Source organism: Triturus cristatus, chromosome 9, assembly GCF_964204655.1.
Source record: "Triturus cristatus chromosome 9, aTriCri1.1, whole genome shotgun sequence".
Lineage (NCBI taxonomy): Eukaryota > Metazoa > Chordata > Amphibia > Caudata > Salamandridae > Triturus > Triturus cristatus.
This window is the reverse complement of record NC_140592.1, coordinates 312,312,814-312,337,118: the sequence shown is the minus strand read 5'-3', so window position 1 is coordinate 312,337,118 and position 24,305 is coordinate 312,312,814. Positions and strand designations below refer to the sequence as shown.

The window sequence follows — 24,305 nt, the reverse complement described above, 5'->3', positions numbered from 1 at the left end:
CGGCAACAATGCAAAGGGCCACCAAGGAGGTCCTGAGGGCTAGCACAGATAAGAGATTCGTGCACAGCACAGGAGGTCTGAGGAACAGCAGTGGTTGTCTGAGGTTGGTCAGATGGTCTAAGTTGAGTCTATGCTTGGAGGTACTATCAAATTTGCCACTGATAAGCTGGTGGAGTATGGAGCATTGGTAAAAAGGGTTGCGGTTGTCTGTTTGGCAGAAAGAGCACAGAGTTGCTCTGAGGCCTGATGTTGACAGAGATGGTCAAAGGTCATCTAGAGGACTAAAGGAACCAGTTATAGGGGGGTAAGAACCAAAAGAGAGGACATGATGTCTGAATGGAGAGCTTTGCATGCGTACTTATAGACTTGTTTGCACAAAATGGTTCACACCAATGGTTTTTCCGGTCAGTATCTTCTCCCAGAAATAGGCCCAAGTACAACACCTACCAAATTTCAAGACTTGCTCTGAAATATGAATCCTTTTTTTTGTGATCATGCAGTCTTTATTTAGCTCCATTTGTTCAAGTGTTCTTGTGTTTGTATGTGTGATTGTGATAGTGATAATGACAAAAAAAAATACATATTTTGAAAAGAGTTGGTTACTATTGTTCCAGGTAATCAGTTCCAGATCTGGTAATGTTGTTGGATATAAGCATGTCACCTCAGCTATTCTGTGCAAAGAAACTTCACTGTCCATTCAGCTGTTTGCAAAATAGCAGCGACAATGCACTATTTCTCAGCAGTAAGGTAAATGGAAAGGTTCACTTCTGCCTGACAAATAGCATCAATACCCCAGGTTTAACCATCCACCGCAATAATGACTGCATGTGTATTATTCGCCACAAGTTAAATAGTGACATTTCTCTGCTATTTGCTTGGATGTCGACTTATTAGTACTGAAATTTTGTTGTGTACTTGCTGTTGGCCGGGTAGCACAGAATATCTGCTTTCTACGCAGCTGATGGATGAATAGCTCCAAATGCCTGTGGGCTAGCACAGGCCAACATACAAGTAAAGAGTAGAGATTCTGTACAGTGACTAGAGACTAAAGTCCGCCTTGGCAAAATGTTCAAACCAACCCTGCTCTGCACGAGACTGAGTGGGTTCAGAGGAGCATTGTTGAGCCACTACAGTCCCTTTTGCTCTGAAAGCATCCTGAACCTTCTGAGTAAATGCCAAAGTGGTAGAATTGCCTGTCTAGCCGTGATTCTGTATATTTAGCTTACAGTCAGGTAGTGGTGGCTGCAACTTAATGGGGATGGCAAGGCGCAGATGGGAGGGGTGAGGGTAATGAAAGAAAATACTTCAAAAAAAAAATACCTGCAGGACGGCCGCCATCTCCCGGTCCTCTTCGGCTCTTCGTTTGACTCCAGGAGCAGGAACCAGGAAGCACACAGGCTCTCACACTCCCCTAGCCAATCGCAACCCAGCGTTACAGCAGCATTGTGATTGGTCTGAGCGCAGTGGTTCGGCGCTCAGTGAGTGACTAGCAGGCTGTGCATGTTCTCCACCCAGGACGCGTAAATACAGTGGGTGGAGAACATGCAAAGAGCGAATTACTGTTTGGCCGGCCCAAGATGGCCAGCCAAACAGTCATTCGCACTTAAGAGAGTACTCACCACTCCTCCCCCTGTTCCTGTGACAGCCAGCCCCGTCCCGCACCAGCTGAGCAACGATGGAAAAATAAAAATGATAATAGCGTTACATTATTATCATTTTATTTTTCCTTTTTCAACTGCTCACAGAGCAGTGGAGCGACGCTCCTCCGCCTTAGCGGAGGATCCGCCCCTGCAGGTACCTAACAGAGATGCTGCACTATTACACGGCAACCAGGTATAAAGCAGAAATCATGTATTACCTCGCCAATACCTGGGCTCATAGCAGAGAAATATTATTATTTATCTAGCAACAAAGTAAACAAGATATAAACTGTTTTGTTTACCTGTTAAGAGATAAATATGAGAGAGTTTCTTTGCATGGGCATGAGCCCTGTTATTTCGCCAGTGGCTGTGCTATGTGCATGACCACCAGCTAAAGTGTAAATAATCTCTGATAATTAGCCAGCAGCAACTAAACACTGAAGATTCTTTGCTGTTTGCCCGACCACTGGCCAAAAATTGCCTAATCAATGCTGTTTCGTCTGGAAAAATGTGAAGTTCTTTGCTATTTGCACCCCCCCCAGTCAAACCGTGCATTACCTCTGTTATCTAATCAGTGGATAAGTAAACCATAACATTTCTCTGCTATTTGCATGGTTCCCGACAAAACAATGCATAATATCTCCTTTTTAACCAGTGGCCATCTAAAAGTGATTTTTTTTTTGGTAGTTAATCACAGATAGGCAAATAGTATTTAGCCGGCGGCTGGGTAAATAGCAAAGAAAGTTCACTAGTTACGCACTGGTGGGTAAATAGCAACTACCTTTTTTTAATCCAAAAAACACATTTTAGGGTAAATTAAACAACCAGGTACTCACATCTTTGCATACTTTACAATGTTAGGGACACAATGGATGGTAGCTCTCACAATTTTATCCCAGGGAAGAACTGCTTGAGAAGACTTTCAACGAATAATGAGGCGCAAGGGTGACATTTCAGCAAATGGAAAAAACTCGTGGCTTTTAAACAAACAGAATGAGGACCATGAATGGTAAAATAAATATCAGAAACTACTTTTTAAAAACAGTATTTAATAGACATGAGATTATCCAGAGGAGGTGCAGTCAAGAAATAAAAACCACAAATGAATATTTCACGGTATAATTTTTTGCTGCCAAAGACAACCTGCTCCAAATTTTCATGTGCTCCAAACAGCTGAGAAAATAAAATAAGTTATCCACAGAGGGGGGGAGGGGGGACAGGGGGAGAGCCTTGAAGTTTGGCAGCGTCATCCACCTCCAGGCTTTTAGACTTAAGTTCTCGTTTCATCAATTTGTATTTCTGGCCTGAAAACTATCAGGGGTGGAGAGACGTGACCAATTCCTCATGTACCTTTCCTTACATCCCAACAAGTCTTATGCGCGAATGGGTGGCCAATAACAAGTTTATAATGTCGCACCTTCTGGGCTGTTAAACAAAAATGCATAATCATTACATCTGGAGAAAATATTGCCCATGGTAGACACTTACAGGGCCTGATGAAAGAGATGGCTGAAGAAGGGTCTATCCAATTTAGTAGCAAACTAATTGCTCTACTTTCTTAAAATTATCAGGAGGACAAGAGGGCAATCTTGTTCATTTGTACTGTAATGTACTTTGGCATTTATATAGCTCTTCATACCTCTGATGAGGCCACAAGGCGCTCCTATTAAAACCGGAATTCTGGCACCCATTCTGAGCACATAGTTGGCAGCTTGGCCTATATAAAGGTACTGGCTTAGATGAGTGAGGTTCAAAGACGTGCTTCAAACTGGTAGCTGGACAATGCAAATTATTTTTCAGATGTCTGGCATGAGCCACCCACTCCACTGTCCTCACCATAGTATACTTTTGTTTACTCTCAAATAAGATATTTATAAGAGAAAAGAGCTTTTAGGTTCCTTTCTTAATGTCGAATGCCCTTGTGACAGATAAAGCAGTGGTGTTCTTATTGTTAGGTTGTCAACTGGTTGCTTTAATGTCAACCAGCCAATGGTAGTCAGCCAACAGCATCGGGCATGCTGGGAGTTTTAGGAACATACTTATAACGCAAACGGTGAAACTACAAGCCTCAGCATGCCTGCTGTGGGTGGTTGAAAGACACCTCATGGCATGTGGTCACATAACTTCCAAGTGCTGTAGAGATATCTGAAAACAACACTACCTGCTGATGGGTAAGGCTAACTGTTAATAATATGCTTGTTTCTTGCCAGTTAAGTTGTTTGCTGATGCTATGGCAGGTGACTGATTGTACAAGTGTCTGCTGATGGCTCAGCCACTTACTGATGGTACTGGTGGTTACTCATGTTGCGCCATCTGATGATGCTACAGTTTATCAACAGTGGTAAAGTCTTCTTCTGATGGTTGGGCTAATAGTTAATACAACTGTCTGTAAAGCTACAGGTGCCCAGATGTTGATGCTCTGTACTGCTGTGATTACAGATGGGGGAGCTGTGGCTGAGCCCGGTGATTTATAGTTGGTGGTGCAGTCAATTTTTAATTGGGTCTTGTGGGCAACATTAGGTGGACATCGCCATCTTTCTTGTTCGGTCTATCTGACGGAATCATGGCAAAGTTCCAGTCTTTGGTTTAAACACAAACACCACGGTGCTGGCTCCAGCCTTCAGGAGCTCGGCCTTTTCCTGCTGTGGAAAGCGGTCACTGTCAAGCTGCTGTACCTCGTTGTTCCCTATGAGGAAGAGTCCATAGTCCTCTCTGTCGTGGATTTGGAACTTCTGTCGGCACACTGCACAAACTGATGCTGTGGTAATATCAGTAGGCTCCGTCAGGACCTTCTGATTGTTGAAGGGCTCTCACAAAGAAACGTATAGTCCTGATAGGGAAAAGCAGGAAATAGATGCAAAAAAGAAAATCAGAGGCGAAAAGGTGAGATGTAGTGCTTGCATAATGAAATTACACATGTAGTAAACTGCAATAACATTATTATGAATCTAGTAGACACATAACAGTATATGTCAAGTGCTAGTCAGAGGGAGGACGAGAGGTCATTGGAAGGTCTAGTGGATGATATCAGTGACTACTGGAGCAGACCAAGGGCTGGGTGCTGGCAGTCACTGTGTGGGTTCACTGAGTACATTGTAATATTTTTTTTAGCTCCTCTTGTAAAGGAGTACATAAAATGCTTGTCACAAGATACTGCTAGCCTGTTGGACACTTTTTTGTAACAGGTTATTTACTATATTTCTTTAAAGAAGAACCAATTATATTAATAAAGAAGGCGTAGTTAAAATCCAAGGTTAAAAGTGATCTATAGGTTTGGTTCCACATTACCTTTTTTTAGCCAAGATTACTGAGTCCAGTTACAGCAATTTCAAGAAACAATATGTCTTGTTCTGATTTTCAATCTGGGTTATGAGAGAGGGGTTAGAATAGCAGTTTTGGACATCAGGGAGCAATCACTAGAGTGACCTGACAGTATACATTCGGAAGCTTTGATTTTATTAAACCTGTCCGCTGCGTTTGAAACTGTGAGTCATGGGTGGCTCTGTACACGTTTGGAGCTGGAACTGGGTGTGAGAGGCAGGACACTAAACTGGATCACCACCTTCCTATTGGATTGAGTCCAATATGTTTAACTGTGCTGGTTCAGATGAGCTCCACGCACTCTAAATTGTGGAATTTCCTTTAGTGCTCCCCTCGAATCCCTATTGTAACTTGATTGCCCTTGCTTATATGATCATGATTGCCCTTACCTATGTGATCGTGGCACATGGTCTGCATTTTCAAACGTGTGCAAATGACGCTCTGATCATACTTGGTTAAATGATAAGTCAATCAATGCCATTCCTGCTGGTATATATATATATATATTTTTTTCACTGAAAAAAACATAGGTTTCAGGCCTGATATAGTTAGGAATTTGCATTTAAAAAACTTTTGAAATTCATTGAAAAAAACTTTGGTTTCAGGCCTGATATATTTAGGAATTAGCATTTAAAAAACCTTAGAAATTCACTGAAACAACAATAGGTTTTAGGGGTGTTATAGCTAGCTGGACATTTCACTCGAACAAAACCATTGAAATTCCTCCGATATAGTTAGTTGTACTAACTACATCTCGCGCGCCCGCAATCCACTGCTGATGATGTCACATATTACATCATTCATGACATGGTAAGTGACATCAGTGATGACATCTCAAATGACATCACTGATGACATCACCGATGACATCATCCAGTGAATGTGGTTTGCTTCGTTATTTAAATATGTATTATATATCTAGCAATTTGCATTGAAGAATGAGTGGATATATAAATATAAATATCTGGATGGAGGATTTAGTAGCAGTGTAATTGACTGTTTACTTGACTAATTTATGGTGTCTCACTAAATATATGGATACTGACTAAACTGTGTGAATATCTGTATCACTTTGTCAGTTTTTGTGTAAACTGCTGCACTAGTTGGTTACTAGCTTCGTGAAAGTCTATATTATTTATTGATTCGTTAACTGAGTATTTGTATGGGAGAGTGAATGTGTGTGTAGTTCGGTGGGGGGTGTGTGACTGCCCAAAGATGTGTGAATATTTGATTCAGTAGGTATATGAAGTTAAAACTACATGTTATAACAGTTGTTTGGGTGAGTGAATATCTTTATGGGTGTGGCGATGAGCAAATATATGTCTCAATGGTACATGTCCAACAAACTAGAAAAATAAAAGCCAGTGTATGTGTCAGTTGTTGTATATAAATAAGTATACATAAGACTCAGTGATTGTATGAGTGACTGTATGGATAACTGTATACTTGTAATAGTGTTTTTATAACACACTAAGTATGAGTTATTATCTATATGAATAGATGAAGTGGTGTTTTTATAAGTGTATAGCTAAGCAAAAGTAAGTATGATCCATTGTTTGCATAAGTGAGCAGGATGACTTCATAAGTGATTAGGATGTGTGCTGGTGTGTAATGTCGATGTAGGTGTATTAGTATATTTGATAGTGTTCTATTGATCATTGACAGCATGCATGAGTGAATCTATAGGTAAGTGATTACATGTGTGTATAGATCTAGGAATCACTGAGTGGGTGTTTCGAATTTTGTATTGGTGTGTCAATGGTTTTAAATCTGGCACTCTGTATTTTACAGTGAGTGATGAAAGGTTATACTAGTGTATGATGAGGTGTATCTGATTGTCACGTGGATGATGTCATCAGTGATGTCATCAGTGATGCCATTTGAGATGTCATCAGTGATGTGACTGACCATGTCATGAATGATGTGTAATATGTGACATCATCAGCAGTGGATTGCGGGCGCGCGAGATGTAGTTAGTACAACTAACTATATCGGAGGAATTTCAATGGTTTTGTTCGAGTGAAATGTCCAGCTTGCTATAACACCCCTAAAACCTATTGTTTTTTGAGTAAATTTCTAAGGTTTTTTAAATGCTAATTCCTAACTACATCAGGCCATAAACCTATGGTTTTTTCAGTGAATTTCAAAGGTTTTGTAAATGACAATTTTTAATGTATTAATTGTTATACTGATTATTTTGATACTGATTTACTACATTTTGTAAACTGTTTATTTTTAGATATTTTATTTTTTTAATTATATTATACATTACAATACAAAATATACTTTCTCAGAATGAATTACTTTAGTTTAAATACTTTGCAAATAGGCAATAGACTTTTAAGTACAGTAGTTACAGTTGTTGCAATGGGGAACACAATTTCAAACACAATGCAACATTGAGCTCAATGTGAATTTCTAGTCAAACGCAAATAGTTACTTTATGGATTACTTTTCTAACCAGAGGACTGGATCCTAGATTCAGTCCTTGGACAACTCCTGTAAACAGTTGAGTAAAATCCTTTTGGTTACAGTAGTGATTTTTAAGGAATAGTCTCGTATTTTAAAAGTTGACACTTGGAAACATTTTCACATAGAATCACCAATGTCATCCTATGGCAGAAAATTCACATAGCACGTAAGTAGTGTTATCGTTACTTTTTCTAACTCAGTGGTGGATCCTGGATCCAGCACTGGCTAATCTCCTGTAAACAGTTGAAAGAATGTGTTTAAGTCATACAGACGATTTTTTAGGAATATTTTTAGTTTGTGAAAATAGATACTTAGAAACTTTTCTGGTGAAAACCACACAATGGATTCCTATGGAAGGAAATACAAGTTACTGGTAAGTACGCTTAGAATTACTTTTCAGAGTCAGCGCTGGTCTGAAAGATGCAGCACTGGGTTCTCTCCTGATAACAGGTGAGTAAAGCGGAATTCGTAGTTCAACTGATTTTAGAAGAATATTTGTAAGTTTCAAAATGGACACTTAGAAATTTTTCTGGTGAAAACCACACAATGGATTCCTATGCAAGGAAATACAAGTTACTGATAAGTACGCTTAGAAATACTTTTCAGGGTCAGTGCTGGTCTAAAAGATGCAGCACTGAGTTCTCTCCTGATAACAGGTGAGTAAATTGGAATTCGTAGTTCGGCTGATTTTAGAGGAATATTTGTAAGTTTCAAAAATGGACACTTAGAAACTTTTCTGGTGAAAACCACACAATGGATTCCTATGGAAGGAAATACAAGTTACTAGTAAGTACGCTTACAATTACTTTTGAGGGTCAGTGCTGGGCTAAAGGATGCAGCCCTGGGTTCTCTCCTGATAACAGGTGAGTAAATCAGAATTCGTAGTTCGGCTGATTTTAGAGGAATATTTGTACGTTTCAAAATTGGACACAGAAACCCTTCTGGTGAAAACCACACAATGGATTCCTATGAAAGGAAATACAAGTTACTGGTAAGTATGCTTAGAATTACTTTTCAGGGTCAGTGCTGGGCTAAAAGATGAAGCCCTGGGTTCTCTCCTGATAACAGGTGAGTAAATCGGAATTCGTAGTTCGGCTGATTTTAGAGGAATATTTGTAAGTTTCAAAAATGGACACTTAGAAACTTTTCTGGTGAAAACCACGCAATGGATTCCTATGGGAGGAAATACAAGTTACTGGTAAGTACGCTTGGAATTACTTTTCAGGGTCAGTGCTCGTCTAAAAGATGCAGCCCTGGGTTCTCTCCTGTTAAAAGGTGAGTAAATTGGAATTCGTAGTTCAGCTGATTTTAGAGGAATATTTGTACGTTTCAAAAATGGACACTTAGAAACTTTTCTGGTGAAAACCACACAATGGATTCCTATGGAAGGAAATACAAGTTACTGGTAAATACGCTTAGAATTACTTTTCATGGTCAGCGCTGGGCTAAAAGATGCAGCACTGGGTTCTCTTCTGATAACAGGTGAGTAAATCGGAATTCGTAGTTCGGCTGATTTTAGAGGAATATTTGTACGTTTCAAAATTGGACACAGAAACTTTTCTGGTGAAAACCACACAATGGATTCCTATGGAAGGAAATACAAGATACTGGTAAGTATGCTTGGAATTACTTTTCAGGGTCAGTGCTGGTCTAAAAGATGCAGCCCTGGGTTCTCTCCTGATAAAAGGTGAGTAAATTGGAATTCGTAGTTCGTCTGATTTTAGAGGAATATTTGTACGTTTCAAAAATGGACACTTAGAAACTTTTCTGGTGAAAACCACACAATGGATTCCTATTGAAGGAAAAACAAGTTACTGGTAAGTACGCTTAGAATTACTTTTCAGGGTCAGCGCTGGGCTAAAAGATGCAGCACTGGGTTCTCTCCTGATAACTGGTGAGTAAATCGGAATTCGTAGTTCAACTGATTTTAGAGGAATATTTGTAAGTTTTTAAAATGGACACTTAGAAACTTTTCTGGTGAAAACCACACAATGGATTCCTATGGAAGGAAATACAAGTTACTGGTAAGTACGCTTAGAATTACTTTTCAGGGTCAGTGCTGGGCTAACAGATGCAGGCCTGGGTTCTCTCCTGATAACAGGTGAGTAAATTGGAATTCGTAGTTCGGCTGATTTTAGGGGAATATTTGTACGTTTCAAAAATGGACACTTAGAAACATTTCTGGTGAAAACCACACAATGGATTCCTATGGAAGGAAATACAAGTTACTGGTAAGTACGCTTAGAATTACTTTTCAGAGTCAGTGCTGGTCTAAAAGATGCAGCACTGGGTTCTCTCCTGATAAGAGGTGAGTAAAACGGAATTCGAAGTTCAACTGATTTTAGAGGAATATTTGTAAGTTTCAAAATGGACACTTAGAACCTTTTCTGGTGAAAACCACACAATGGATTCCTATGGAAGGAAATACAAGTTACTGGTAAGTACGCTTAGAAATACTTTTCAGGGTCAGTGCTGGTCTAAAAGATGCAGCACTGGGTTGTCTCCTGAAAACAAGTGAGTAAATTGGAATTCGTAGTTCGGCTGATTTTAGAGCGATATTTGTAAGTTTTTAAAAATGGACACTTAGAAACTTTTCTGGTGAAAACCACACAATGGATTCCTATGGAAGGAAATACAAGTTACTGGTAAGTACGCTTAGAATTACTTTTCAGTGTCAGTGCTGGGCTAAAAGATGCTGCCCTGGGTTCTCTCCTGATAACAGGTGAGTAAATCGGAATTCGTAGTTCGGCTGATTTTAGAGGAATATTTGTACGTTTCAAAATTGGACACAGAAACTTTTCTGGTGAAAACCACACAATGGATTGCTATGGAAGGAAATACAAGTTACTGGTAAGTACGCTTAGAATTACTTTTCAGGGTCAGTGCTGGGCTAAAAGATGCAGCCCTGGGTTCTCTCCTGATAACAGGTGAGTAAATCGGAATTCGTAGTTCGGCTGATTTTAGAGGAATATTTGTACAATGGTAAAGGAAGGGGGCAGGGCCTGAGGTGACGTGTGCAAACACGCCCTGTGGCGCATTTTAAGTTGGGGGATGAATTCCTCTTCAATCCAGAGGTCACCTGGGGGCCAACTAGCCCACCAGGTACCTCCAGTATGCGCCAGGGAGCTGCGTTGCAGAGAGGTGTTCAGAGGCCCGCCCCTTTTTACAACACTCTGCAACACAGCTCCGTGGCGCTTACTGGAGGTACCTGGTGGGCTAGTTGGCCCCTAGGAGACCTCTGGATTGAAGAGGAATTAATTCCCCAACTTAAAACGCGCCACAGGGCGTGTTTGCACACATATCACCTCAGGCCCCGCCCCCTACCTTCACCACTGTGCAAACGCGCCCCGTGGCGTGTTTTAAGTTGGGGGATTAAGTCCCCTTGAATCCTGAGGTCCCCTGGCGGCCAACTAGCCCACTAGGTACCTCCAGTATGCGCCAGGGAGCTGCATTGCAGAGAGGTGTTCAGAGGCCACGCCCCTTTTTACAACACTCTGCAAAGCAGCTCCGTGGCGCTTACTGGAGGTACCTGGTGGGCTAGTTGGCCCCTAGGGGACCTCTGGTTTGAAGAGGGATGAATTCCCCACCTGAAAACGCGCCACAGGGCGTGTTTGCACAGTATCACCTCAGGCCCCGCCCCCTACCTTCACCACTGTGCAAACGCGCCTCGTGGCGCGTTTTAAGTTGGGGAATTAAGTCCCCTTGAATCCTGAGGTCCCCTGGCGGCCAACTAGGCCACCAGGTACCTCCAGTAAGCGCCACGGAGCTGCGTTGGAGAGAGGTAGAAAAAGGGGCGTGGCCTCATTACACCTCTCTGCAACGCAGCCCCCCCTGGCACATACTGGAGGTTCCTGGTGGGCTAGTTGGCCCCCAGGGACCCCCAGTATTAAAGGGGAATTAGTTCCCCCTCTGCAAACGCGCTAGGGGGCGTGTTTGCAGAGTGGTGTAGGAGGGGGCATGGCCTCCGGCCCGATCCCGGTCATTTTTTTTTCTTCTTTGTTTTTAGAAGGGGGGCTGTGTAGCCCCCCTTCTTTTTCCATTTTTTTTGGCCCTGGGGACCCCATCCCCCAGGGCCTGCCTCCAATTTTTGTTTATTAAAAAAAAAAATCGTGAAGGGGGCCGCGTGGCCCCCCTCCCGAGGCCATAATTTGCCCCGGGGACCCCATCCCCCGGGCATGGCCCTTTTTTTTTTTTTTTTTAAATTGTTTATGGAGGGGGGCTGCATAGCCCCCCTCCTCTGGCCACTTTAATGCCCCGGGGACCCCATCCCCCAGGGCCGGCCATTTTTTTTTTTTTAACTTTCGCCAGTAGGTAGTTATAGTTAGAACCTATTTTCCATAGGAAATCCGCAACATTCTATTTGGAATAACGTTGGCGCCGATTGACAAATCTTCGCGAAATTTTCCAAACTTTTGGCCAGCTCCGGTCCGCTCCTATCCTGAAAATTTCACGGTGATTCGTCAAGTGGGGGCCGAGAAAAAGGGGTGTCCCAAAACTCGTTATCCCCATGCAATTTCGCCTAAGGACCTTTTGACGCAGCTACAGCCCGAACTGCTGAACGGAATTACACCAAATTTGGAAAAGAGGTAGTCCTCAGTTCAGACTCGTGCCTTTTGCTTAAATGGTGTAAATCCGTTCAGTAGTTCCTGAGAAAATTACAGTTAAAAAGATAGATATATCTGGGCGGAGCCTAACCACACATCTCGTGAGATCTGATTGGCTGTCAGTACTTCATCCAAGAAGTGTTGGCAGCCATCTTGGGACCAATATACATGATAGCACCTCATTAAAAAGCATTTCAGTTAATAGAAGGTTTTAAGACTTTAGTTACATTATAAATCATTTGTTGATAGTACCATACTCATTTTAGGAATTGTGGTGTGTTCTAAGGTGATTTTACCATTTGAAAAAGCCTTCTGCTGTGATATCATGAATCATGTTTGAGAGAAAACTATTTTCTCATGCTTTTCCCACAGAGGTTTGGAAGGTGATCTATAAGCTAAACTGAGAGCATATTTTCTGTAAATTCACATTATCTTTCTCAGTCATGTGAGAATGAAGTCTGACATTCTCAGTAAAACATGTACATCCAACAAGGGCAGAGACTGTCAGTTGATTCCTTTGTGTTCTACTGCTGCTTCCCAGAGTATTCTAAAGAACAACTAGAGCGCTAACAGTCCTACTTATGACAAACATATTGCACACCTGAAGCCATCTTGATTGGAATAAAGTGGTAACACTTAAAACATTTAATTTACAAAGGAACAAAATGAGGGGGTTCATTTTGCCATAGAAATTATGATTAGTGCTGCAGAAAGAAAAATGAGGGCACATTTTGACTTCTCAAATCCTCTTCTATTTCATAAACAAATTCTGACATGCAGACTGACACATGCACTTTGAATACCAGCAGCAGAATTCCCTGGTGAGCAGTAGCTTTACTACAGTGATCTAATGAGCAACTAGAGGGCTAACATTCAGAATTTATGGCAAATGTGTGACACATCTGAATGTCTTCTTGAGGGAACCAAAATAAAAAACTAAAAGTATTTCCTGCTGAGGAGACTGCAGTAAATGAGGAAATTAGGAAACTTCATAACAAATAAATCTCCCAAGATGGCCACCAGAGACAAAAGGGCCGAAATGCAGCAGAAATATCACCCAGATGTAGCCCACATGTAGCCCAATGACAGAAGTGTGCAAAACACTTATTTTTTGTGTATTTACAGTTTTATATAGTGCAGACTTGTCAGGTATTGGAGTGCTTTACATGAGCATTGGTTACATCACACAAGATCAAATTCATTTTGGTTGTAGACATGGGGAGATTAAGTGATTTGACCAGAATCACAGAATGTTGAGCTGAAGCAGAAACTCCAACCTGGTTCCCCAGTTGCAAAGTCTGCAGCTCTGGAGGTAACACCACAGCCTCTTCCCTAGGTGCAACATTTAATCAAGTGGTCAACTGGATAAAAAAACATAAAGATTACAAATAATTTAAAAGTTCTTTGTCGCTATTTGAAAACTCAGAAAATACGTCCTCATTTTAGTTTTTTAGAGCACTAACCATAATTTTGATGCAAATAAGACCCTCTCATATATGTAATTTCTAAAGGAAATGCTCTAGGTATTACAGTTTTGATTATATCAAGATGACATCAGGCGTTCCACACTTTTGTAATAAATATAGAATGTTAGCAATCTAGTTGTTCATTGGGATACTGTTGAGAGGCAGAGGCCAGGGGCACGGACTCTGGAAATTGAAGGCAGGTAGGAGAGTGCAGAGGCAACAATTTGACCACACTGGGCAGGCAGGAAGGGCAGTGGCAACACAACAGACTATGGAGGGCAGTGGAAAGGGGGGCAGGGGCAACAAACCAACAATACAGGACTGGCAAGAGAGGCTGTGGCAATATAATAGACCATTGTGGGCAGAAGGAAGAGGCAGTGGTAGTACAACCATACATGCCAACAGACCCGTTTCAGCCAGAAAATGCCCAATGTTTTTATGTTCAAATGGGCTTTATTTGATCTGTCTCCTGTCTACAATCTCCTCTTTTTCAATGTAACTCAAAGGGGAAAATCAATACCCCAGTTTTTTTTCAAAATCTCCCTATTACCAAGTTCAAAATGTTCGCAAGTATGGTACATTGGATCATGGTAGGCAGGAGGAATTGGGGTAGGGACATGGACTCGGATAACAGAGGACAGGAGGGACATGGAGAGGTGCACCAAACTGACCCTACAGGGCAGGCATCAGGGTTTGCAGAAGCACAATACACCACACAGGGCATGCGGGTCGGGAGTGCAGCACAACAATCCATAGAAAGCAATAGGGAGGGAACAGGACCATGCACATGGACAACAGAGAACAGAGGGGAAAGAGGCAATGGCAGATAGCTGACCATATTGGACAGACAGGAGAGAAAGCTGCAGCATAACAGACCATAAAGGGCAGGAGGGACGGATCAGGGGCATTACAATGGAACAGACAAGCCAGGAGGGAGGGAATAGGGGTCTGCACATGGAAACAGAGGGCTGGGGGCAAGGGGGTAGGGCAGGAGCAGCAAGATGACCATTGAGGTCAGGCAGGATGGGCACTAGCAACAAGACACACCATGGAGAGCAACAATGAGACTATGATGGCATACACACAGACCATGGAGGGAAGGTGGGAGGGGGTCAGGGGCAGCTAGTTGACCACACAGGGAAAGTGGGAGGGGCCATGGCAGCACAGAAGACCATGCATGGCAAGCAGGAGGGTTAGTGGCAGCACAATGGCTATGATGGGCAAGAAGGAGGTTGCAGGGGCATGCACAAAGGGCCATGGAGGATAGAAGGGAGGGTCAGGACCTGGGCACAGACAAGAGAGTTCAGGGGAAGGGGCCTCACAACAGACCGCGCGGGGCAGGCAGGAGGAGCAGTTGCAGCACAACAGACCAGGGAGGGCAGAAGGGTGTGACAGTAAAATGGACCAAGGAGGAAGGGGATAGGGGCATGGCATGTGGACAGGCAGGGTGGAGGTGGCAGGGACAGGTTACAGTCATCTGACAATGCTAGGCAGGTGGGAGGGGAGTGGCAGCTCAACAGAACACTCAGAGTAGATAGGAGTGGCAGGGCCATGGAACATGGTGGGCAAAAAGGATGGAGCAGGGGCATGCACAAAGACATCGGAGGGCAGGGGGAAGGAGAATAGGGGCAGCAAGCTAAGCACAGAGGCTAAGCAGGAGGTCAATGATGGGCCGAAGAATTGGGCAATGGAGGGCAGGAGGAGTGGACTGGTACATCATGCTAAATGGAGGGCAGTGGCAGCACATCAGACCATGCATGGCAGGAGGGAGGAGGCTAGTCCATGGATTCAGACAACAGAGGATAGGGAGGAGGTGGATGGGGTAGCAAGCTAACTGTTCAGAGAAGGTGGGTATTAGGAACTTTATTGTTTTTAAAATGTGTGTCTGTGCGAACTATTTAAAATATGAACAAGTATGCAGCATAATCTCACTTTTATTCAGGAAGAAGAGGACGTTTGTGACTGTGACTCCGGGCTCACTTGGCAGAAACACCCCCTGACCCTCCACCCCCCACGCAAAATGTAATGCCCGTGAAAAGGGTAGGTGGACGCAGTGTTATATGGAACATAGTCCTGAGAGCACGATTGAAAATGAAAACTAGACATAGTATATGGTATAAACTATGCACCAAAAAGTGTGATATAAGATGAACCGGGGTGTGAAATATAATATGCAATACATTGTGCGCAATGACAGATTCATTGTAGAGCGCGAGATAGCAGAGGCACTAGCGCGTGCTATGCGATATGCGCCTTGGAGTGTAATATGCACAGGGCAGTGTTGTGTAACCTAACTAGTCTCTAAAGTTGTAATATAAAATATGTGCTGGGGAGTGTAACATTGCATATGCACTGTGACAAAGATATGGATCCCAGATTGTAATATGTATGACATAGCGCTGTGCGTTATAACATAGGCATCGAGGAAGGCACGTTAGATGGGGCAATATAACCCGTGCGAAGGCAAGTGTGGCATGACATATTCACGGGGTGGTGTTACAGTGCACATGGGCTAAAGAGTGTCATAGCATACGCACTAGCTGGTGGAATACAACACAGGGGCGTGTGGCACTCGGCGGGCACTGGTGGGTGTAACACAGCATTGGGCTCAGCCAGGAGCACGCTGTGACTCTCAAGTGAGGTTTGTCTCCTTTCCAGAGAGTAAAATAAAAAGTATTACACATCCGGCGGTGGATGTGTGTTTTATTAACCGTGAGGGGGGTTTCTTGCATAGTTTGGTCGAATTTTTGTCGAATGCCCTTTGAATGGCTTGGTGTGCGTGTGTATTAAATGTGCCGTCAATAGCTACCCATGTTTGTATAAATAAACGACAAGGGTGTCTACTTGGAGAGTACCCACCGGCGGGGGTGCCGGGATTAGGCACGGTAGGGCGTCAGACACGTCAGAGCTTCACTAGTGGTGTAAATACATTCCACGTGGATTCATTGTATGCATAGTCGCCTTTTAATGAATATCGCGCAAATCGTCATGGTGATAGGTACATACGGTTTGTCCAGCATGTCCTAGGTGTTTCTATAAATATATATATTTTTTAAATAATACAAAACAAAGGCCGGCCCGATGCCATAAGTGGCCTGAGGAGGGGGGCAACACAGCCCCCCTCCTAAAGAATGAGAAAAAAAAAAAGGCCATGACCCGGGGGTTGGGGTCCCCGGGGCCGATTAAGGCCTTGGGAGGGCCAAATGTATTTTTTTCAACAAAAAAAATTAAGGTGCAGGCCCAGGGGGATGGGGTCCCCAGGGCCAATAAATTAGAAAAAGAAGGGGGGTCACACAGCCCTCCTTCTTAAAAAAATAAAATAAATAAAAGACCGGTATCGCGCCATAGGCCACGCCCCCTCCTTGCAGCACTCTTCAAGCGCGCCCCCTGGCTAGTTGTAAGTTGCGGAATTAATTCCCCTTCAATACTGAGGGTCCCTGAGGGCCAACTAGCCCAACAGGTATCTCCAGTATGCGCCAGGGAGCTGCGTTGCTGACAGGTGTTCTGAGGTCACGCCCCTTTTTACACCTCTATGCAACGCAGCTCTGTGGCTCTTAGGTACCTAGTGGGCTAGTTTGACCCTAGGGATCCTTAGGATTCAAGGGGATTTAATCTCTCAACTTAGAACGGCCACAGGGCGCGTTTACACAGTGGTGAAGGGAGGGGACGGGGCCTGAGGTGACATGTGCAAACACGCCCAGTGGTGCGTTTTAAGTGGGTGAAATAATTCCCTTTCAATCCTGAGGGACCCTGGGGGCCAACTTGCCCACCAGGTGCCTCCAGTAAGCGCCACAGCTCTGCATTGCAGAGAGGTGGTGCAGGCCGTGCCCCTTTTTACACCTCTCTGCAATGGCGCTTACTGGACGTACCTAGTGGGCTATTTTGCCCCTAGGGACCCTCAGGATTCAAGGGGACTTGATCTCCCAACTTAAAAAATGGCCACAGGGTGTGTTTACACAGTGGGGAAGGGAGGGGACGGAGCCTGAGGTGACGTGTGCAAACACGCCCTGTGGCGCGTTTTAAGTTGGGGAAATAATTCCCCTTCAATCCTGAGGGCCCATGGGGGCTAACTAGCCCACCAGGTGCTTCCAGTAAGCGCCACTGAGCTGTGTTGCAGAGAGGTGGTCCAGGCCGTTCCACTTTTTACTCCACTCACATACATCACTCATGACATCACTGATGACAGCTCAAACGACATCACTGATGACATCACTGATGACATCGGATGTATGACGTTACAACGCACACTTTTACAACGCATGCACTTACAACGCATTTTTTACAACGCATAATCCATTACAACGCATGACATTACAACGCATGACACTACAACGCATTTTTAAAAAATACCTTTACAACGCATTACCATTACAACGCATACTACCTTTACAACGCATACCATTACAACGCATAATATTAAATTACATTTAAGGTAAGTATTAGATAGTATAGGGGTAAAAATTACTATTCTAACTCCAGGGGATGCAACAGTAGGGTAAGTGTTGGATAGTGTAGGGGTAAAAATTACTATTCTAACTCCAGGGGGTGCAACAGTAGGGTAAGTGTTGGATAGTGTAGGGGTAAAAATTACTATTCTAACTCCAGGGGGTGCAACAGTAGGGTAAGTGTTGGATAGTATAGGGGTAAAAATTACTATTCTAACTCCAGGGGGTGCAACAGTAGGGTAAGTGTTGGATAGTATAGGGGTAAAAATTACTATTCTAACTCCAGGGGGTGCATCAGTAGGGTAAGTGTTGGATAGTATAGGGGTAAAAATTACTATTCTAACTCCAGGGGGTGCATCAGTAGGGTAAGTGTTGGATAGTATAGGGGTAAAAATTACTATTCTAACTCCAGGGGGTGCATCAGTAGGGTAAGTGTTGGATAGTATAGGGGTAAAAATTACTATTCTAACTCCAGGGGGTGCATCAGTAGGGTAAGTGTTGGATAGTATAGGGGTAAAAATTACTATTCTAACTCCAGGGGGTGCATCAGTAGGGTAAGTGTTGGATAGTATAGGGGTAAAAATTACTATTCTAACTCCAGGGGGTGCATCAGTAGGGTAAGTGTTGGATAGTATAGGGGTAAAAATTACTATTCTAACTCCAGGGGGTGCACAAGTAGGGTAAGTGTTGGATAGTATAGGGGTAACAATTACTATTCTAACTCCAGGGGGTGCATCAGTAGGGTAAGTGTTGGATAGTATAGGGGTAAAAATTACTATTCTAACTCCAGGGGGTGCATCAGTAGGGTAAGTGTTGGATAGTATAGGGGTAAAAATTACTATTCTAACTCCAGGGGGTGCATCAGTAGGGTAAGTGTTGGATAGTATAGTGTAATATTATGCGTTGTAATGGTATGCGTTGTAATGGTAGTATGCGTTGTAATGGAATGCGTTGTAAAGGTAGTTTTTAAAAATGCGTTGTAGTGTCATGCATTGTAATGTCATGCGTTGTAATGGATTATGCGTTGTAAAAAATGCGTTGTAATGGTAGTGCGTTGTAAAAGTTGCGTTGTAAAGGTTGTTCCCCATGACATCATCCTTGTGATAGAGTGGCAGACCTCCTCTCCCCCTAATATAACCTTTGATACACACATTCAAAAATAGAAACAAAAATTTTCAAAACAATGGACATACCAATACCAGTTACAACAACCTATTCAGTAATTCTAAGATCCACATACACATCCACTCATTCACCAACAGTCCTATACAGTCACTCATACATGTACTCACTCATCATATGTACTCATACACCTATACATCCTGTAACACAACGCCACTCATCCATAGTTACTCACACACATAGTCACTCATGCTAATAAAGAATCATACATCCATTTACTTGCATATACAGTTACACACACACCACCACACTTACTTCTACAGAAACTTACACATACTTAGTCTTTTAAACAATCACGTATAGAAACACATACTTATTCATACAGGAACTCTTTCAATCTCTCACTCTCACATTTACTCACTTATATACACCAATAGTCACATATACTAGTTTAAAACATATGTAGTTACTCACAAAGACACTATTGAGGCAGTCATTCACTCACTAACACACCCATGCACACACTCTTCCACCCATACAGTCCTGCACACATGCTGTCTTCAACACATACAAACGGTGAGTCACTCATTCATGCACCTATGCACTACGTAATACCCCGCACCGAACAATACAGACACTCAGACACTCATACTGATACTCAAAAAACCAACTAATAACCTATATAGACACTCATGTAGCTACTCACCAACCCATGCAGCCACTTATACACAAAGTGAGAGACTGATACAGATATTTACATATTTAAACATTACTCACTAAGCCATGTATTTACTAAGATACACTTAGTCAGTTATACAATCAATTTTTCAAAAACAAATCATCCATTTAGACACTTATATACCCATTTATTCTTCCATCGACCTTGAGATATACATATATAAAACATATGTAATGTTCTGAAAAACACACATTCACTGGATGATGTCATCAGTGATGTCATTTGAGATGTCATTAGTGATGTCATGAGTGATGTCACTGACCATGTCATGAGTGATGTAATATGTGACGTCATCAGCAGTGCATTGCGGGCGCACGAGTTATAGTTAGCTGAACTAACTATAACAGGGGAATTTCAATGGTTTTGTACGAGTGAAAAGTCCAGCTAACTATAACGCCCCTGAAACCTATGGTTTTTTCAGTGAATATATACACACATATATATGTGTATATATATATATATATATATATATATATATATATATATATATATATATATATATTCACTGAATATATATACATATATATATATATATATTCACTGAAAAAAATAAATGTTCAGGTATCATTACAGTAAGGTGAAATGTTCAGTAACAACGTAACATTTTAAGCTAAAAAGAACACATAAATTCCCCAGTTATAGTTATCTCAAGTAGCTGTAACTCATGCCCTAAGGTAACTATAGCTCGCACCCCTGCCTTGCACAGTTTTCTCATCAATATCTTAATTGCAAATGTTGCAGCGATATTATCAATGATGTCATAGAAGATGTAATTAGTGATGTGCATTAATTAGCAGTGCTCGGCGAGTGCCAGGGGCCTAGTCATGTGGTTTGTACAAAGGTATGCAGGCATGTTTTATATAGCTCAACAGAACGGCAAACAAATGCAGGCTAGGATTCGGTCTAACAAATTATAATGTTTGATATTTTTAATCTATTTACTCAGATTTTATTTCTCCTTGCTAGTGCTTGGAATATATTGTAGACAACTCTGATTCCTATCTTTATGTAGTGTATGATAAATCTTCATTATTATAATTTCTTGCTGTGAGTGTACGCATCTGGGGGGCCTGTGACAGGGAATGCTCCTCTTATTCGCTGAATATTCTCCGGTAAGTCTGTGGTTATCCAGACACCTTTATTCCACTGAGCATAGGCCAATAGCCAGGTTGTGTGAGATACCTTTCCATTTTCCCTATCTCCTCAGAGTCACTGCTATTCCACATCACTAGGAGTTGGGAAGTCTAACCAGGTGTGGCACCAAGAGTAGGGAGATAGGCAACAAAGTCAAGAGTAACGATCCCATTGGATCTTAGTAATGAAGCAAAGACCTATTTAATTTATGGGAAGTTGATGCAGTTGTGGGCACTGGACTGGCGCTGGCTTAGTTTACCACCCCCCCCCCCCCCCCCATCATGCTGGTTTGCTTCTGCTGCATTTGTACTGGTTATACAATGCAAAGCATGTGATGCTGTGGCAGCTGAATAGGTGATGCTGGTGATGTTTTTGCACTTCCTTGTAGAGTTCTATCTTGTGCAGCCCAGCTTCAGCAGCCTCAGTAGCACAAGTTATCGCTAGTAATAGAGTTTTCTGCTACTGTGTCACTGTGCCCCTCCCATCTTTACATCCAGGGAGTTTTTATTTTGGAGCAAGAAGGATTCCTGTTGCTGCTTGGATCACATGGTCCACATGATTAATGACCAGCTGCTGAACCTTTGGAGTTTGTGTTATCGGTGCTCTGTTTCTCAGTGTTGCCCGTGGATGGGCGGTAACATCTGTGATGGCTGTTTTGCTAGAAGTTCTCTTTCATACTGAGCTACCACTTGAAGATGAAGATCTACTCTGGATCTTAGTCATTAAAACATTGAGATCTCATCTGCTGGAAGAGAAACTTTGAACCATCTGTTGGCTGGCTATAACTGCATGTATCTCAATTTTTCATTTTGAGGATTGGGACATTTGATTGAACCTGTAGCTTTTCATTGTGTCAAGAACATTATTTAATAGGCTTCATATTTTAAAAATCTTAATTTTTTTCTTTCTTGAATCCATTGCTTTTCTGCTGGACGTATTTTCTTTTCTTCCTTCTTTTCTTGTCATTTTCAATTTGTTACATATTTATTGCACTCTCATGAAAAAATTGTAAGCTACTTTATTGTAGGTAATTTAGAAATTTCATAAAATATGTAAAGAATGCACGGTCTATTGTGACATTTTTTGTTTCAGTCTGTTAAGTTGGTTTTGATCTAATTAGGAAGGTTTCCCGGCCATCCCGTCCACTCTTCCAGGGAGCAAATAGATTATGATTACAGCTGTCAAATGACCTTTGTTAATGACAATGAGGATATTTTCATAAATACCCATCAGTACAGATCCTGTTTGTTGCATGGATTGGAAGCTCAAGTGGCCACTGGGCAAAATGTTATGAAGTTCTAGGTATTTTTGTACTCCCATTCAGTGGTCTTGCTTGGGAAAAGTTACATGAATATCACAAAGGAGCTGGACAGGCATTTTCTGTCACAGCAGGGTTTATTTAAGGATAGGGCAACAACTATGTTTCAAAGGGTCTGTGACCCTGCCTTGAGAAAAGGGGGTGCTGAACACTGCACAGAGGTCTGGGGCTTGAATAACTTTAAATTCCTTGATCCAAATAACGAAAGGGTTCAAATGGATGACAGATGTTTTCATTTTAATAGTTTCCTCTGCTCAGGGTGGGCTCCACAGTTTGAAGGCTGAGGTACTGGAATTAAGTATGGCTGATACTGTGGTGAAACAAGGAAGGTGTGGGCGGCAGATCTTGTTTTATCAAATATTTTCAATTTTATTTCCAAAGAATTTCAAGACACCGTAGCAGTGTGGATCTGATAATGATGGCAGATACTTGAGGAACTCTGTCTCTGCTATTCCTCAGCTCTGAAGAGCTCATTTGAGGGTTGCTGACTCTTATTGCACCTGGCTATCCTCCCAGGCAAATCTCACAGCAAGGTTTGACAGTTTTGGAGCTCGATTTTCAATGTAATGGCTGCAATTTCATCCTGCTCTACTCATCTTGGCTTCCGCACATGTATACAATTTCGCGACACCCTTTGCTCACAATGTTTACCTCTTCTCGCCTACTAATGCATGTATGTGCTGGGAAGGTGATATATCTCTATACAGAAATGTCAGGAGCTGATCTGGGGAAGCACAGACCTTTGGAAGTTTAATGTTGAAAGTTATGCACAGGTTATGGATTTCTCTCCCAAAAAGAGGAGCGCACCATAAATTTGACCTGTGCAGCGATTTAATTATGATCTGGCCCGGACAGCGTGTTTTCTAGGTCATGGACATCGTTTGTCAGTCATTGTAGAAACAGAATGTGGAAAAACTGGTTAGGGACACACACTAGACAATGTGGTGCAGTCACAGTAGGGATACTCTGGATGTGATCCCTCTGCAGGCCAATCCATGGGAGGGAAGCATGTTCAATGTGAAGAACAGCCTGGACAGGGTGACTCAAGTACTGTTGGGTAACACTTTGGGTGGAGAGATATTGTCACTGTGGGATAAGCACTCTGGGGCAGGGTTGTACTGGTCACTGACAGAGGTACAGTTCAGGGAGGATGGTATGGTTTGAGGGCACCCTCTCATTAGGATGGTGCTGCTTTTTTGGGCATACTTTTGTAAACGTCACTGTAGGGCACACCAGGAACAGGGAGTGTGGCTAAACCTGCATGGGATTTATAGGGGTCAATGCATGTAAAGAGCCTTCTCATCGCTCTACAAAAATGGCAAGGATTAGGGCAAGGACCTATCAAGCTAAATGTTCCATACCTGGCTTATATGATTTGTTGAATTACCATGGTGGATCGTCCGTCGGCGCTGCCATTGGTGAAGCGACCGCTGAGCATCCAGGCTGATCTGCCTTGTCACTGTAGAGTGTTGAGTGTTACCGATGTGGAATAGAGCCCCAAAGACCGTGGTGAGGTAGTACCCACCTGTAAGACAAAAACGAAACACCCATGATTACACCTCATTTGCCATCTACAAATCTGCCTAATCCCCCCACAAAATGCATTGAGTGCAGCTTACAAGCAGCTTGTTGTAAGCACAATGTAAAGCTCTACCCTGGATCACATCATATTTCTGTGAAACATAAGTGTTCTCTGTGGATTTGCTTTCTTACCTTCTCCCTGCAGCTGGGAAGGATCCAGAAGCTCCATCATGTACTCTACATCCAGCATCAAGAAATTGATATCACATCCAAGCAGCACATAGGTCAGCACAGGCAGGAAATCATCAGCGCCGTAGACCTCTGTGTGAAAAAGAAGTGCTCTCCAGGTTAGGGAAAAAAGGCTACGGCACCTCATTCGTGCGACATAGAGAACTGAAGATTAGATAAGAGATGCCAATTAGAAGCTCCCTTCCTCCAATCACTGATACCCCTAATGGCACCAGCCATTACTAGAGAGAGAATCTTGATAGAAGGGCCGCCAGACACGTCTTTGTTTGTGTTGG

The 24,305-nt window shown here is 42.6% G+C and overlaps 1 protein-coding gene across 2 annotated transcripts in view; it reads right to left on the bottom strand.

Annotated features, from left to right (window-relative positions):
- Window positions 1-2,669: 2,669 nt before the first annotated feature.
- The window catches only part of RINL (Ras and Rab interactor like), a 125,367-nt gene continuing 103,731 nt past the window's right edge, over window positions 2,670-24,305 (bottom strand). For both annotated transcript variants that reach the window (XM_085625001.1, XM_085625002.1), the window contains exons 5-7: window positions 23,974-24,102; window positions 23,622-23,785; window positions 2,670-4,470 (exon numbers count right to left, since the gene is read on the bottom strand). In XM_085625001.1, coding sequence (XP_085481127.1) covers window positions 4,423-4,470; window positions 23,622-23,785; window positions 23,974-24,102 — 341 coding nt within the window. In that variant the 3' untranslated portion in view covers window positions 2,670-4,422. The remainder of the gene's footprint in view (window positions 4,471-23,621; window positions 23,786-23,973; window positions 24,103-24,305) is intronic.